Here is a 14104-nt window from a genome sequence, read left to right on the forward strand (position 1 = left end):
CTAGTTGCATTTGAATTATGATAGTAACAAAAAAGAAAATACTGATTTTATTTTACAGTCGCTAAATAGTTAATACCATCTAGCAGAGACAGGCCTGAAGCAAAACAGTTGAGGTACTGCTGAGGGTTAAGATTGCGGGGTGACAATCAAACCCTGGCAGACGTATTGTTAACCTCCTCTCCCCGCCACTTCCCCCTTTTGCCCCTCCCTCTCCCCCCTTCCCACTCAGGACAGGCGATCAGGAGGAAAAGAAGGACAGAGAGAAGACAGTTGGAAAAATTAAAGATGTTTTACTAATGCTACTAATAAGAATAGAGAAAATAATACAAAATATACAAAACCAATCTTGAAAGTCTCAGCAACTGCAGAGCCAGCACCCAAAGTCCTGGATTAGACTCTGTAGCCAACCGGAGCTGGATTCAGTCTCTCACTAGGCCTCAGTTCGCAGGGACAACCAGCAAGGGCCTCTCCTAATGTCAGCCATGAGGAAAAAGGAAAAGGGAAAAAAAAAAAAAAAGGGATGAGATCCTCGTGATCTCCCACTTTTATATGAAGTATTCACGTGAATGGAATGTTATACACCGTTGGTCAGTCTCTTGGTCACCGGTTTCTCGTTGCCCCTCTCGTGACATGTCCATCCGTGCTTATCAATAAGTTTGCATTCCGTTGCTAGGTTTACCAAAACATGTATCTGATGCTCCAGGAAAATGCGGCTAATATGAAGGCTTTAGCTGACAGGCAAAATTCACTGAAAAATAAACTTGTTTTTTAACAAAACCAGAACAGGTACCTTGAGACTTATGGAAGGGTTTGGATCTAGATCAAAACTGTATGGTTCAGCCAAAGTAAAATCCTTTGTTCCAGTTGCCTTGGACACATAGTTTTTGGGTTGTTGAATGTAGTTATAGTTTTTAGCCAGTGTTAACTCATTCTTTTTTATTTGAATGATATTAATAAGAGTTACAATTTCATGACAATAACAATAATAAAGAAATCAGAGAGCAGCCTAGGGTCCAATAACAACAAACAAAACAAAACCCAAACAAAACAAACAAAAAAACCCCTGGAATAACTGAATAATAGTAGAACAGACTCATCCCTGTCTCTCTGTCTTACATTTTTTCTCTAAAGAAAGCGCCAAATTTATTAGTTGTTTTTTTTTTTTTTTCCACATTTTTGGTTGGTTGGGTTTCTTTGTTTGTTTTGTTTGTGTGTGTGTGTTTTCTTTTTTTTTTAGTGTTGCTTTCTATTCTTAAAATGAGGTCCTTTTTCCTTTTCTGAAGTGAGAATTAGAAATTTTATTGAGGTTTCAGTAGTGAAGGAAAATGGCCAAGCCAGACAAGATCAATCTATTTGCTACCCTGCTCCTTATGGTTATCAGCTGTCTTTCAGAAATGCACTCTGTCTTTGCTCAGCCTGGCCAATTTTGCAGTAATGTACATACAGAGAGAATTTCTTTCTGATCTACAAAATACAGCTTGATTGGTATATTCCTGTTACCTTAGCCTGTCAGTGTTATTAGTGGTCATAACATTATCCACCTTTTAAAATTCATGCAGTGCATTACAGAGGTCAAATTTTGTGACGCTAAGCAGGAGGGGAGTCTTCAAGCACAATGGTCTTCAATCTCTTCCCTGTGGGAGCACTTTGTGCCTCACAGTTCATCGTGTTTTCCAGGCCCAAATATCCTTCCTCCTTCTGCTTTCTCCTATATCTATACCTGTTAGTGCCTCTGAGATACAGAAAAATTACTTTTTTTAAATGAGTGATCTGCATGTGTCCTGCCAATTTAAATTGAAATCCCTTAGTGTTACAGCAAATATATTTTCTAACCTTGACTTTAAGTTTCAGCAGTTAGTGAATGAGCTGCGCTTATATTTAATTGAATAAATATATAATCAATAAAAAAGTATAACCAGCTCTTTTTCTTCATCTTCATTCAGTAAACTCCAACCAACACTTAAACAGTTAGCAAATACAAAAATTCCTACCCCAAAGCTTTATATATAAAAATAGAAATTTTACCACTTACAGCAATCAAGCAAACCTCTCTGTCTTGAGAAAGAGCATTGGAATAGAAAAACATTTTGAGCCTAAAAAGGAGCATTTTGCAGGGAAGAATGTTCAGGAGGGAAATTCAGTGCTAATTACAGCATACCCACTCATATTAATATATCCACCTGCTGAGTGGAAAGGATTTCCAGTTTAAACCTTTAAATCCCAGAATGCTGGTGATTTCATGGAACAGCAAAGCTAAGGCATGTCATAGCAAGACTGATTTTCTGCACACCTCATCTGGCACTGCCTGCATGAATTGTTGTCACACTGCAACCTGAAAGAGAATTTGTGGAGACCAGCAAGTTGAGCAGATTACCTAAATTAGACTATTAAAAACACTAAAAAGAGAATTAATGATGAAGTCCTGAGACAAAAGGAAATACATCTTTCAGAATCAGATTCCTAACATGAAATCATTACCCCAGACCATTTAACAGCCTCAGAATATGGATGTTATTTTAGAATATCTGACACCTGGACGGAAGTGCTAGCTTCTAAGCAAAGAAAACAGTAAATTTAAAGATGCATCACACCTCCCGGGAGAGTGTTCTAAATAATTAAAAGCAAATAAACCTTCTCATAAATTTTTGTGAGGCCTAGTCTGGTAGACAGTCTGACAATGCTTACGCATAGGCATGAGCATACCTAGTTTGAAACTGGACTGCGTCCTCTGGGGTAAACTCAGTTCCCAGGAGCTTTAGTGTGTACAGAGACAGTCAAGAGCTGAGAAAAAAGGTTGGAGTAACTCAGTAATAAGTAATTATGTAGTTACCTGAACTGGTAGTTGGGCACCTAAGCTGCATTTGTGGTTTCAGCCTCTCGTGTTTCATGGCACGAGTGCGTAACCATCCAATAAAGCCATGCACTTCAGTTCTGCATGAATGCTTTTAAATCATGACCTTTTCCAAATTTTCCCCTGGAAGTACTGAAGCCACCATTTCATAAGGAGGTGAGAGGCTGCCAGTTTACGCATTTCATTTTAAAGGACAGAGAGCACTAGAACCACAGGAGGTAGTTAGAAAGAATACAAAACCTACAAATATGCTGCTTTTTAGAGAAACGAAAAGGTTTTAATGGAAAACTAGTGGATGAAGAGTGGAACTTCAGATGTAATGTTGGCTTTTACTGAGCCATACAGAATTACGCTTGGAAAAAGTATTAAAAACTGGCCTATCTTTGGGAACAGTGTCATAGGGATTGCAAAACCACTGATGTACAATAAAGCCATGTTGCTGGTGATTTGTGAGTTTTTGTTTGCTTGTTTGTTTTTGTTTTGTTCATTTGTTTTTCTTTTCCCATAGCAAGTTTAGAATCAGCAGGCTTTGTTTCTTCTTTCTCCTCAACCAACATTGTTATTAATGGTCTGCAAGAAAATACTGAAATTATGTGTTTCTTTGGAGGAAGAGAGTTACAGGCTAAAGATAAATAATTTAAATGCAAATGTCCAGTAGATGGGAAGAAATGCAGGAAGTGAGAAATGTTCATAGGGGAGAAAGTGTGGGCAACTAGGGCTGCCACCAAAGGAGATTTTTGCAAGTCATTGGTGAATATGCCAATGGAAGGCAACAAAGCAATGCCATCTAGTCACAGAGTAATCTGTTAAATTCTGGGCAGGTTATGAATAAAAGATGACTTATGAGTTGCGTTCAGAGACAAACAGCAAAAGTGGCCAGAGGACAGAAGGAGTGGTGCATAAACAAAACCAAAAATCTTCAGAAGGCTTGCCCATATGGTGCTCACTGCACTAACATGTCCAGCTGCCTCCCAAACCAGCTGTGTAGGGAGGTTTGGGCAAGCACCTATAAAAGATCAGGAAAAAGCCTGTGTGACATGTTGTGGTGTATGAGGGACAAAGGAGGTATGGGCAGGGCTATCTCTGATGGGACCTTATCCCCAGCCAATAATATATCTGGGACAGCATCCTATTTTTGCCATTGGCCAAATTCAGACATTTCAGAGGAATGTGAAAGAAATCTTGTGGCTTGAAGACTGCCGAGAGAGCAGCAAGAGAGGGGCTGCTCCACAAAAGAAGACAATCCAGGAGCCAGGGGTAGTGGCTGTACTGGTAGGGGTAAGTGTCCTCACCAGCAGGAATCAGTGCCACAGTCACCAAAGAAGGCAAGTGGACTGGCTCCAGTGATGGTCACCATGTCCTACAGACAGTCCAGTGCAGAAGTGTAAAGTGTTGAGTCAGGTCTGAGGTGAATCTAAAGTCCAGTCAAAAAGTGACTACGGAACTACAGAGATAGGTACAGGTATGCCTGTGACATAGCTCAGGCCAGGGCTTGGGGCTGACGTTCCTAGGCCCATGGGTGGAGGCCCCAGGTGAGGATGGTCAGGGCAGCTAAGACCTGTTGGTGCCCTCAGATCTCTTACCAAAAACAACAGAAAAAGTTTTAAAGTAAATCTCAACCATAGTGATACTTAGTGATGAACATAGTAATGGTTAGTTATGTTAGTTACTTTGTTATTTCAATGTTAGGTGTTTACAGTGTAGAGACTTTGAGCTAGTCAGCCCAAGTCTTTTTCTGTAGTTACTAAGTGAATATGCACTTTAAAGGAGCCAAATAGATTGTAGTGGTTGAGTGGGTCAGAAGCACCCTACAAGTGCCTGTTTCTCTCCAATGACTGTAAGAACTGTTGTATCTCAGATGGTGTCTAAAGCTGTATGAACTGAATCCAGTGCACGATACTCAGCTAAGAGTTTTTATATAGCCCAGATATATTCTAGCATCTTGGTTGTGATTTTTTTTTTTTTTTTTGGTTAATGCTTGGTATCAATAAACCTGTTATCCTAGGTCCAGTTATGTGACTGCAGATGTCTGCCAGGTTGGAACTGCTGAGTCTTAGTTATGAGGGATTCTTTAATGAAATCAGGTTTCATGGAAGCATACGATCATAGAGTGATGGTGATCATAATAAATGATTTATGATCATACAATGATTATAAAAATACGCACTGAGAAATATGGGTGACTGCTATAACCATTGCACAATCCAATATGCATTTATTTTATATAATGTTTTAATGACTGTGATAGTGTTAATGATTCCACTTTTGGGGGGGGGGGGGGGCGAATAAATAATTGAGAGGTTTATTTTTGCTAGGTTTTTGAAACTTATAACAATTGTTTGTTTTAAACAGCCACAGCCTGTACTAAATAAATTAATAACTAACTTATCTTCAATTTGCATTGAGGAAGAAGTACACTTAGCTTGGCTCCTGCCTTAGCAGAAAAACACATTACTGTAACAATTGTTTAAATTGCTTACGTTTCTGGAAAATGATTTTTTTTTGTCAATTATACATTAAAAAAGGATGAAAAAAAGCCCCTCTCAAAGTGTGGCAAGTACTTTGTTTTAAAGAATGTTGATCTGGATTTTCCAAATGAAACAGACAGACCATTCAAGGAGTACCCGTTTTGCAGTTGCCTGTGTTTCTTAATAAAAACACTGAAAGCAGGCAGTTTGGTACTTTTGAGCAGCTGTTTGAGAAATACATGTTTAAAATTGACTTTGAGTCTTAATTTTAGTGGGTTTGCAGCTGATGTTTTTCACTGAGCTGATGTGTTCCAACTTCATGCTGTGTGGTCCCAGCTATCTGCTGTCTTCCATGCCACACGGATAGGCAATCTTATCTTGCTTCCTTCTGTGCTTTAGACTGATGCACAGCAGAGCTGTGATGATACCTCTGTCAGTAGAACAGAGAGATCTGAAACAGGCGTGAATTCGGTAATAATGGAACACATGCAGGGGGAAGCTCTTTTTATTACTTGTGTCTTGAGAAGGCAGGGATCTGAGGATGAGTGAACTTCAAAACAGAACAAAACCCTCTAATGGAATTTCTCAGCAGAGGATGTTTTTCTTGCTCCGGCTGGGAACCATGTTGCAGTTCACTGCAAAGTGAAATATCAGCTAGGTACTGGTTGATATTGCACTTTGCAGTGAATGTATTTCCATTAATTACAGGTAGATTAGGTACAAGGATCAAAGTGACCAATCCTTCACCTTGAAAGCTGAATTGACTGACTAGATGCAGTAATGCTGCATACTCTGAGTTTTGTTCTGTTTTTCTCTTGGCCACATCTTTATGCTCCAGATCCCGTGGAAAAAAAAAAAGAGAATAGAACTGCTGTGGTGGCCTTAGATCTGCTCACTGGCTCCTTTTTGCTGGAGTCCACTGTGTGAGAATAGTTACAAACAAGATGAAGTAATTGTCGGGTTCCTGCCCAAGAGAATTACTAATTAATTTGTACACAAAATGAGAAAAATTGCTGAATCACATTTTTTCAGTTGAGAGCTCAATGTGAAAAGGAATTTCATAAAGGAAAAGCCAGGATTATTTGATTTCCTCCCACCACCACTTTCATACCCAGCACATTTAAATAAGATTACATAATATTATCAGCTGTGAGCACAAAATATCCATTTGGTTTTCATGTTTAATATCTGTGTAGCAACTCTGTAATTTGTAAGGAAATACACATTTATTCCTTAAGAGAGGTGATGGTTCATTTGTGGTTAATACCACCTGGAGTTTTTCTTCAGATTGCACAGTTTGTATCACATTAAATCTTACAAACTGGACATCAGAACTGGTTTGAAGCTATAGCACCCAAGTGCAGATATGTCAAGATTCATGAGTCCCTGTTTGCTTTCAAGTCCACTGACAGCTTAACTCTTGAAGAAGTTCAGGTTTCCTCAGAGCTCAAGTTGCTCTTGTTAACATGACACCACAGATTCTGGGGGTGCTTAGAAAAAATGCCATTCAAGCAGCTGGAACTGTGAGACTGATAGTTACCTGATTCTGAAGCCCAAGGGCTGATCCTTACCTGGGTATTTTCCTCTACCTTTCTTACCACTGTGACCTGCCTGTTAGATGTAACACTGACTTACACCAAACAGAACATATGTGAGGTAAGGGAGACCATGATGTGCTACTGCAAAAGTCAAGAATATGATGACAAGAGCCCTTCTCTGAAATGTGGAGTCAAACCTTGTACTAAATTGGACAGTGTGGGAGCAGGAACAAAATGGTCATCGGCCTTATAAGTGTTTTAGTGTCTGGACCAGAGACTGGCTAAGTGACCCTCAGTTGGAGTGGTAAGTCAGTGACATGGCAGGAACATCCAGCATCATGCGACTGCTTCTATGGGCGAATGCCCGTAAACCCCATGTAACTGGGTGGGGGAGGAAAGATGATGAGGGTGCTGGGTGGGGACCAGCACCAAACTGTCTGCAAGAGATGAAGCTGGGCAGTTCTCCACTCACCTTGTTAGGCTCAGAGCATTTTGACTTAAGCGTCTGTCTCACATACTGTGTTGCATATAGAACTCTGACCTATATTTTTGGGCTGTGACTGCAGATAACAAAAAAATGTTCTCTGAAGACTTTGGAGTTAAACCAGAGCTATCATGAGATTACGCAGCTCTCTGCAATCACAGTTTACCCTCTGTTCTTGGGCATTTTTTACTATTTTGCTATGATGTGAAAATGCAAAACTGTTTTAATAATACTGAATTTTTATTCCATGTTTCCGTGGGTACTTTCAGAAAGAAGTAAGTACAATGTCGGTGATGTTGTCTTTGTCTGTGTGCATCTGGCATGCTTGATCATACTGTTAACAACACTTTCCTCACTTGAACTGTGTAATTGTTTGCCAGCTGGTGAAATGATCAAATTGACAATTTCTCACTAGCCTGATATGATACACTCTTTATAGGAACCATATCAACATGTCTATCATATGAAGAAAGAGCAGAATGCTGTAGGCAAAGTCTTAATGTCGGAACATAGAACAGTTGGGATACCTATGCTGTCTTGTACAGAATTTGGTACAGTGGTTTGCTGTAACTGTGGGTGGCTTTCCTAACAGGTAGATAGAGGCAGAAATTAATTGAGATGGCTGTTGGTGCCACTCTTCCTGCCATTCCCACTCTGTTAAAATTGTTAAAATGGCTGTGTTTTTATGTAATCTTTGATTTTTTTTTTTTTTGCAAAGAAGTGAAGGTGAAATTCAGTCTACCAAGCAATGCTCAGTAACAAGCACCAGTTTAGCTGAATGCAGTTTGTTCTCTGTTCCACACTGCAGTTGAGATCAAAGATCGCCAGCTGTGGGATTGCATCGTTCCCCTTCAAACATTGCACAGCCGGCGGTCACTGCGGCTCAGCTGATAAGGCTCTGTCTAGGTGGGCCATGGGCTGGCCATGTGCTTGATGTCTCAGCAGGAGATCATGCCCAGAGGTGGGGAGTGTGATGTGGCTGAGGTCCTGTTGGCTGGAGGATGAAGGTGTATGTGATGAGTGAGATGTGACAAGACAGGTGTGCAGTGGCTGAGGTAGAGCTGGTACCCAAGGCTGACACTGGTCTATCCACACAAATAAGATTCCTACCTGTGCTGTGTTAACCATAACCTACTCTCTGAAGTCTCACAGAACTAAGCAGAATGATTGCTGCTCAAATGTGCTTGTTGGTTCCCTGGCCTCCTATTTTTGGGCTTCTGATCTTGGGAAATTCAAGTACCTGGAAAACAAACCATAGAAGAGAATCATGGTAGGTGGGAGTTGAGCTGGAGGTTCTTCTGAAGTAGTGCAGTTTGTGCACTTAAGATAAACCTGGAGACTGATAGACATCACAGGTGACTGAGAATGTGGTTTGTGAGCACTCCCTTCTCTCAGTTGCTGTGGTGATTCCTGTCCTTCACTGTCTTCTTGTTCTGATCACTTATAGAATGATCGCTTGCATGGCAGTTTGTTCTGTGAAAACCAATCTGCTTCTCTCAGGAACCAGCAGAAGGGCATAAAACTTCAGGAAAAACTGTCAGGTGCAATGAAAATGATTTATGTTCTGACTGGAAGAGAAAGAATTGTAATTTAAGTATTAACTAAAGCATTCTGAGTAAATAAAGTTAAAATTATCTTTTTCTTGGTCAAAACAATAATTTTCTTTATCTTAAAGGAGAAATTAGTTTTAGTCTTGCTCTGAATACCTGTTATTCTCCTTGTTGTTAATCATGGTTGCAGGCCTACAGCACCAGCAAACTAAAGAATGAATGTACAGGATTTAAGCAAAAAGAAAATGAACATACTGTTTATATGGTAGAATCTTTTTTCTCATCAGTTCTCAGACTCCAAACCAAAGTGGAGTGTGAGCTTAAAGTAGTTTTCTGGAAATGGGTTGCATTTGAGGAAAGTGTTTTTCCTGTGCGTCACCTGGGTTGGAGGGTCTGAAATAAAATTTTTGTTTTAAATTCTTCTGACTATGTAATTGCTTTTAACAGTGACAGCTACAGTGACCTCAGTGATGACAGCTCTCCAGAGAAAGAGTTTCCTAGCTCAGAAACAAGCTGAAATGATTGTATGAGGTCACAGAAGTGGATGATGCTGTTGAGGTAAACTGGATCATTTTGATAGTGCTTTATGACATCCTTTCTTCTAGACTTAAAACGGGAGACAAAGTTATCTTGATTCTCCGTTTTGTTTCAAATCCTGTCTGAGAGCTTATGTTTTCTTTCTTGCCTGCAGCACTTAATTATTTTCCTCTTCTGCTGCTTAATTCTGCAATTGAGTTATTAAAGTCTGCAAAGTGTTTTGGGTACAGCTTGTATGTAGGATGCTGTACAAAATCAAATTGTGTTAGTATTTGAAGGTACAATGAAAATACATTTAAAAGTTAAGTTTTCTTTTTTTGTTACTTCAGTTAGCAAGTTTGGATGACTTTGAGTACACCATGTTGACGTGACTTTTTTTTTGCCCTGATATTCACCTGCAATTGAATTTGATGCATTGATACAACAAAGACTGAGATAAATACTTAGATTTAATCTGCAAAATGACATATAAAACCAATTTTTATAAAATCGTAGCTTTGTTTACTATAGGCTGTGCCAAAGTGACGTTGAGGTGGTTATTTTTCATCTATAAACACGGTAGCCATAGGTTTCCGTTAAGTTTGGAGATCATATTTCCTGTGGGCCGCCTGACCTCCCAAGGGTCTGGCCTTGAATCTTAGCCTTAATTTTCCGTACACAGATTCATCAGAGTTGTGGCTGGTATGGTACCCTGATGCTAGTGTACATTCTTGCTTTTCAGTACTTCTGAGCTCTTCTGTAAGCAGGACACAACTTTCCCCTCTCATTTTATTCCCCTCACATGTTGTAGTCACTAAGCAGCTGTGCCAAAGAGTTGGTTAAGGCTGCATTTCAGCCTGATGGTCTCATGATTAAAATACTGCTGTGAGATGCTAGAAATTGGAGTTTGGTCTGTAGCTGCACCACGGGTTTCTTCTGTCTTTTTCAGTTTTTCTTTTCCCCTCTCATGTACCTCATGTTACAGATAATAATGCATCCCCAAGTCATGAGAGTGGAGAACAGAATATTAAATGATTTCATGACTTGGTGCATGCAGCTACAGTACTGATGCAAGTCTAGAATGACCAAAAAATAAGCGAAATGCTCCTTTTTACTTTTGCCTGTCTCTTTTCCACCTCCAGACATCACTATGGCTCTGTTTCTTGAGATTGACACAAGGTACAGGACAGCCCCGTTAGCTTTGATCTTGCTTTCCTCAATGTTACTTGTGAACGGTAATTCCCTGTTTACCGTTCCAGTTGTGACTTTTTCGATGCTTGGATGAATGTACTTTTGTGATGCTTTTAAGTCGTTATTAGTAGTGAAGCTGATTTTGTTTGAACATGTCACTAGTGGATGCTAATTGTGTTCAACAGAATTACTCTAGAAAAGATTAAGTAACTAATTCCAGATATAAAAGAAGGATAGAAACATTGGATTGTTTATTTTTATCTTTATCTTAGAGTTAATTCCACCCGTTAATCACAGTTGGGTACAGATGTAGACTATATTTAGCTTTGTGGTTTTGCTTTATGCTGTTTGACCTAGATGAAATGAATCTACTTGTAGTATTTACCTCAGGACTTCTTTGCAGTCAGTCAATGGATTTGATATAAGCTGACATAAGCATGAAATAAACAGAGTTAGGGAAGAAATACAAGGAATATTTTTAATAATTAATTTTTTTTTCCTGCTTATTTCCCTTCCCTTTCACCTGCATTTTTTTTTTTTTTTTTTCTTCCAGAGAGTTGGGAACAGGACGCTACTGAATGCGAGAAAATAGAAGAGCAAGCTGCTTATGGTCCTCATAGTCTCCTCCTCCTATACTGTTTCCAAAAATTCTCTTTACAGATGGCAGTTTTACTGTCCTGTAGCAAAAACTGTTCTGTATAAATGCTGTTTCTCTTTAAAAATGGCAAAATGGTTGTGCACCTTAGCTGTTAATCATTATTGATCCTATCCTGTGTTTCAGAATGATCTCAGGTGAATATGTACTAATTCACTAGTTCATGACTGTTCTTGATTTAAAGAAAGATTTGATTGTTTTCAGTTTGCCTTAGAACAGGAAGATACAATGCATTGGTTCTTTTGAATGAGAGGGAATGCACTAAAAAAATTAAGGGAAAGTTGTCTTATCCATGAGCGGTAGAGAAATTTTTCAAGTTTGTTTCCATTTTAAGCTTGTTGTATATATATATATATATATGTTTTTTTTTTTTTTACTCTTTTACTGTTCAATATGTACAAAGGAGAAGTTGTTGCTGTATTTCAGCTCTTTGTGATTATAACGATTGATGTTGGTTACACATCTTTTCACTTTGTTCTTGTAAGTGATTTAACTTTACAAAAGTTCAAGTTTATTTACTCTATTTCTCCTGAAAGGCTGATAATACCGAACATAATTCTGACCTACAAAATTACAGAAGTGATATTAGAAGGCAGTTTTGTATTCGTATTTTGTAAGAGAGAAAGTAAATACACTCATTTGTTAAAATATAATTTGAGCACTTGTATGAAAGTTTTGGAAGAACCAGTCACAAACCTGGAGCATTATCTATGCTCCAGCCGTGCAACACTAAATTTCAATAAATGAGTATAGACGTAAACTAAGGTTCACCCTTGTTTTCCCTCATCCAGTGACCACTCCATGGTCATGGCGCTCATTCCCCAATGGGATAGAACAGCTTATTTTAATCTAGAAATCACAAGTGACAAATCACTGCATGACAATTGTGGGCAGCCCTTCAGAACCAGGACTGCAGCTGGAATCGCTGAGACAGAAGGGGAAAGCAAGAGGTGATGCACCATGTTTAAGGCTTGATCCCATTAGCAATGTGGCATCATTAGACCTGTCATAGAAGCGGGACCTCAGCAATGTAACTGATGGGCTCCAAATGCCAGGGACACCCTTTCCTATAAAGAAAACTTCTGAATTTTGAGTTTCATGTTTCGTTTTGGTTTGGGGTAAAGAGACTTTTTTAATTCATCAAAAGGTAGACATCTGTACAAAAATAAAAAGCACCATGTCCCTTATTACAGCTTTGTAAAACAGTAAGTTTGAGAGCTTTGCATTGCTTTAGAAAATCTCAGGTTACACAGTCAATTTATCTCTTCACCAAATGAAACTTTAATAGTAATGAAATACGAAATGTGTTCTTGTGGCAGTGTTTTTCTGAAGTGGTTTGCAAATGTGTGCCTGAGAAACAGCAGGTATTGGCAGAATTGGTGTCACTGTATGTCTTCCCCAATGAGAGGCACTGGCCACTGGTTTGTGAAAGCGAAGCATTTCTGAAGATTGTATGCCATGTGCAAATGTATTTTCAAATATATTAAATTGTGTTATTCAGAAGCTTTTAGCTACTGTGTTAAAAATCACGGTACCAATTGTAAACTGTGGTGTTAAGGAGGGAACTTTTTCATTTAGTCCCATTGCAGTTGTATTGTCTGTGAGATGCTGTGATTTATAAAAAAAAATGAGGGGACAAAAAGACATACAACCTGGAGCAAAGCCAGAAACAGCACCTTCACCTCCCAGCACCCTTACCAATTCTATTCCTGCCAACTGTGCTACACAAAGTGGTGTCCTAGAGGTAAGCACGTCACTGTCATGAGTGATCCATCAGTCACTTGAGCTGACAGAAGCAGCAACGTGCCATTTCCAAAATCGAAGAAGGCAAATGAGGCAAATCCTGTGCTGCATTAGGAGTGTTGCCAGCAGGTGGAGGGAGGGGGTCCTTGCCCTCTGTTCAGTCCTGGTGAGGCCACACCTGGAGTACTGGGTCCAGTTCTGGGCTGCCCAGTACAAGACAAACACTAGAGGGAGTCCAGTGAAGGGCCACTAAGATGAGTAAAGGACTGCAGCATCCCTCCTGTGAGGGGAGGCTGAGAGTGTACTGGTTTTGGCTGGGATAGAGGTAATTTTCTTCATATCAGCCAGTATGGGGCTATGTTTTGGATTTATAATGCAAACAGTGTTGATAACACGGGGATGTTTTAGTTCTTACACAGCATCAAGGCCTTTTCTGCTTCTCACACCAACCCACCAGTGAGTGATCTGGGGGTGCACAAGAAGCTGGGAGAGGACAAAGACAGGACAACTGGCCCGAACTGACCTAAGGGATATTCCATACCATATGGCATTGTGCTCAGCAATAATAAGCCAAGCAGAGAAGTAGGCGGGGGATGGGGGGGGGCTTGTTCAGGGTCATGGCATTTGTCTTCCGACGTCACTGTTGCACATGGTGAAACCCTGATTTCCTAGGGATGGCTGAACACCTGCCTGCCAGAGCTCAGGCTGTTCAGCTTAGAGAAGAGAAGGCTCAGGGGGAAGGGAAGAGAGGGGAGATCTTATCCATGTGTATAAATACCTGAAGGGAGGGTGCAAAGAGGACAGGCCCAGGCTCTTCCCAGTGGTGCCCAGTAACAGGACCAAAGGCAATGGGCATGAACGGAAACACAGGAGATTCCCTCTGAACATCAGGAAACACTTTTGCACTGTGACAGTGACTGAGCCCTTGCACAGGTTGCTCAGGAAGGTTGTGGAGTCTCTATCCTTGGAGGTGTTCAAAAGCTGTCTGGACATGGTGGTGGAGAGCTAGCTCTAGGTGTCCCTGCTTGAGCAGAGTGGATCAGATGAGCTACAGAGGTCTCTTCCAACCTCAACCAGTCTGTGAAATGAAGCATAATTGTCACAAGCA

The 14104-nt window shown here is 40.0% G+C and overlaps 1 protein-coding gene across 7 annotated transcripts in view; it reads left to right on the top strand.

Moving 5' to 3' along the window:
• Positions 1-12756, top strand: part of CTPS2 (CTP synthase 2) — a 78635-nt gene extending 65879 nt beyond the window's left edge. For 6 of the 7 annotated variants that reach the window (XM_065857524.2, XM_065857534.2, XM_065857542.2 and 3 more), the window contains 2 exons: positions 9339-9449; positions 11152-12756. In XM_065857524.2, coding sequence (XP_065713596.1) covers positions 9339-9408 — 70 coding nt within the window. In that variant the 3' untranslated portion in view covers positions 9409-9449; positions 11152-12756. Of the gene's footprint in view, positions 1-6937; positions 7162-9338; positions 9450-11151 lie in introns of those variants that run through there. The other variant, XR_011740550.1, reaches the window with a different exon arrangement.
• Positions 12757-14104: the final 1348 nt, after the last annotated feature.

Source organism: Patagioenas fasciata, chromosome 1 (assembly GCF_037038585.1).
Source record: "Patagioenas fasciata isolate bPatFas1 chromosome 1, bPatFas1.hap1, whole genome shotgun sequence".
Classification (NCBI taxonomy): domain Eukaryota; kingdom Metazoa; phylum Chordata; class Aves; order Columbiformes; family Columbidae; genus Patagioenas; species Patagioenas fasciata.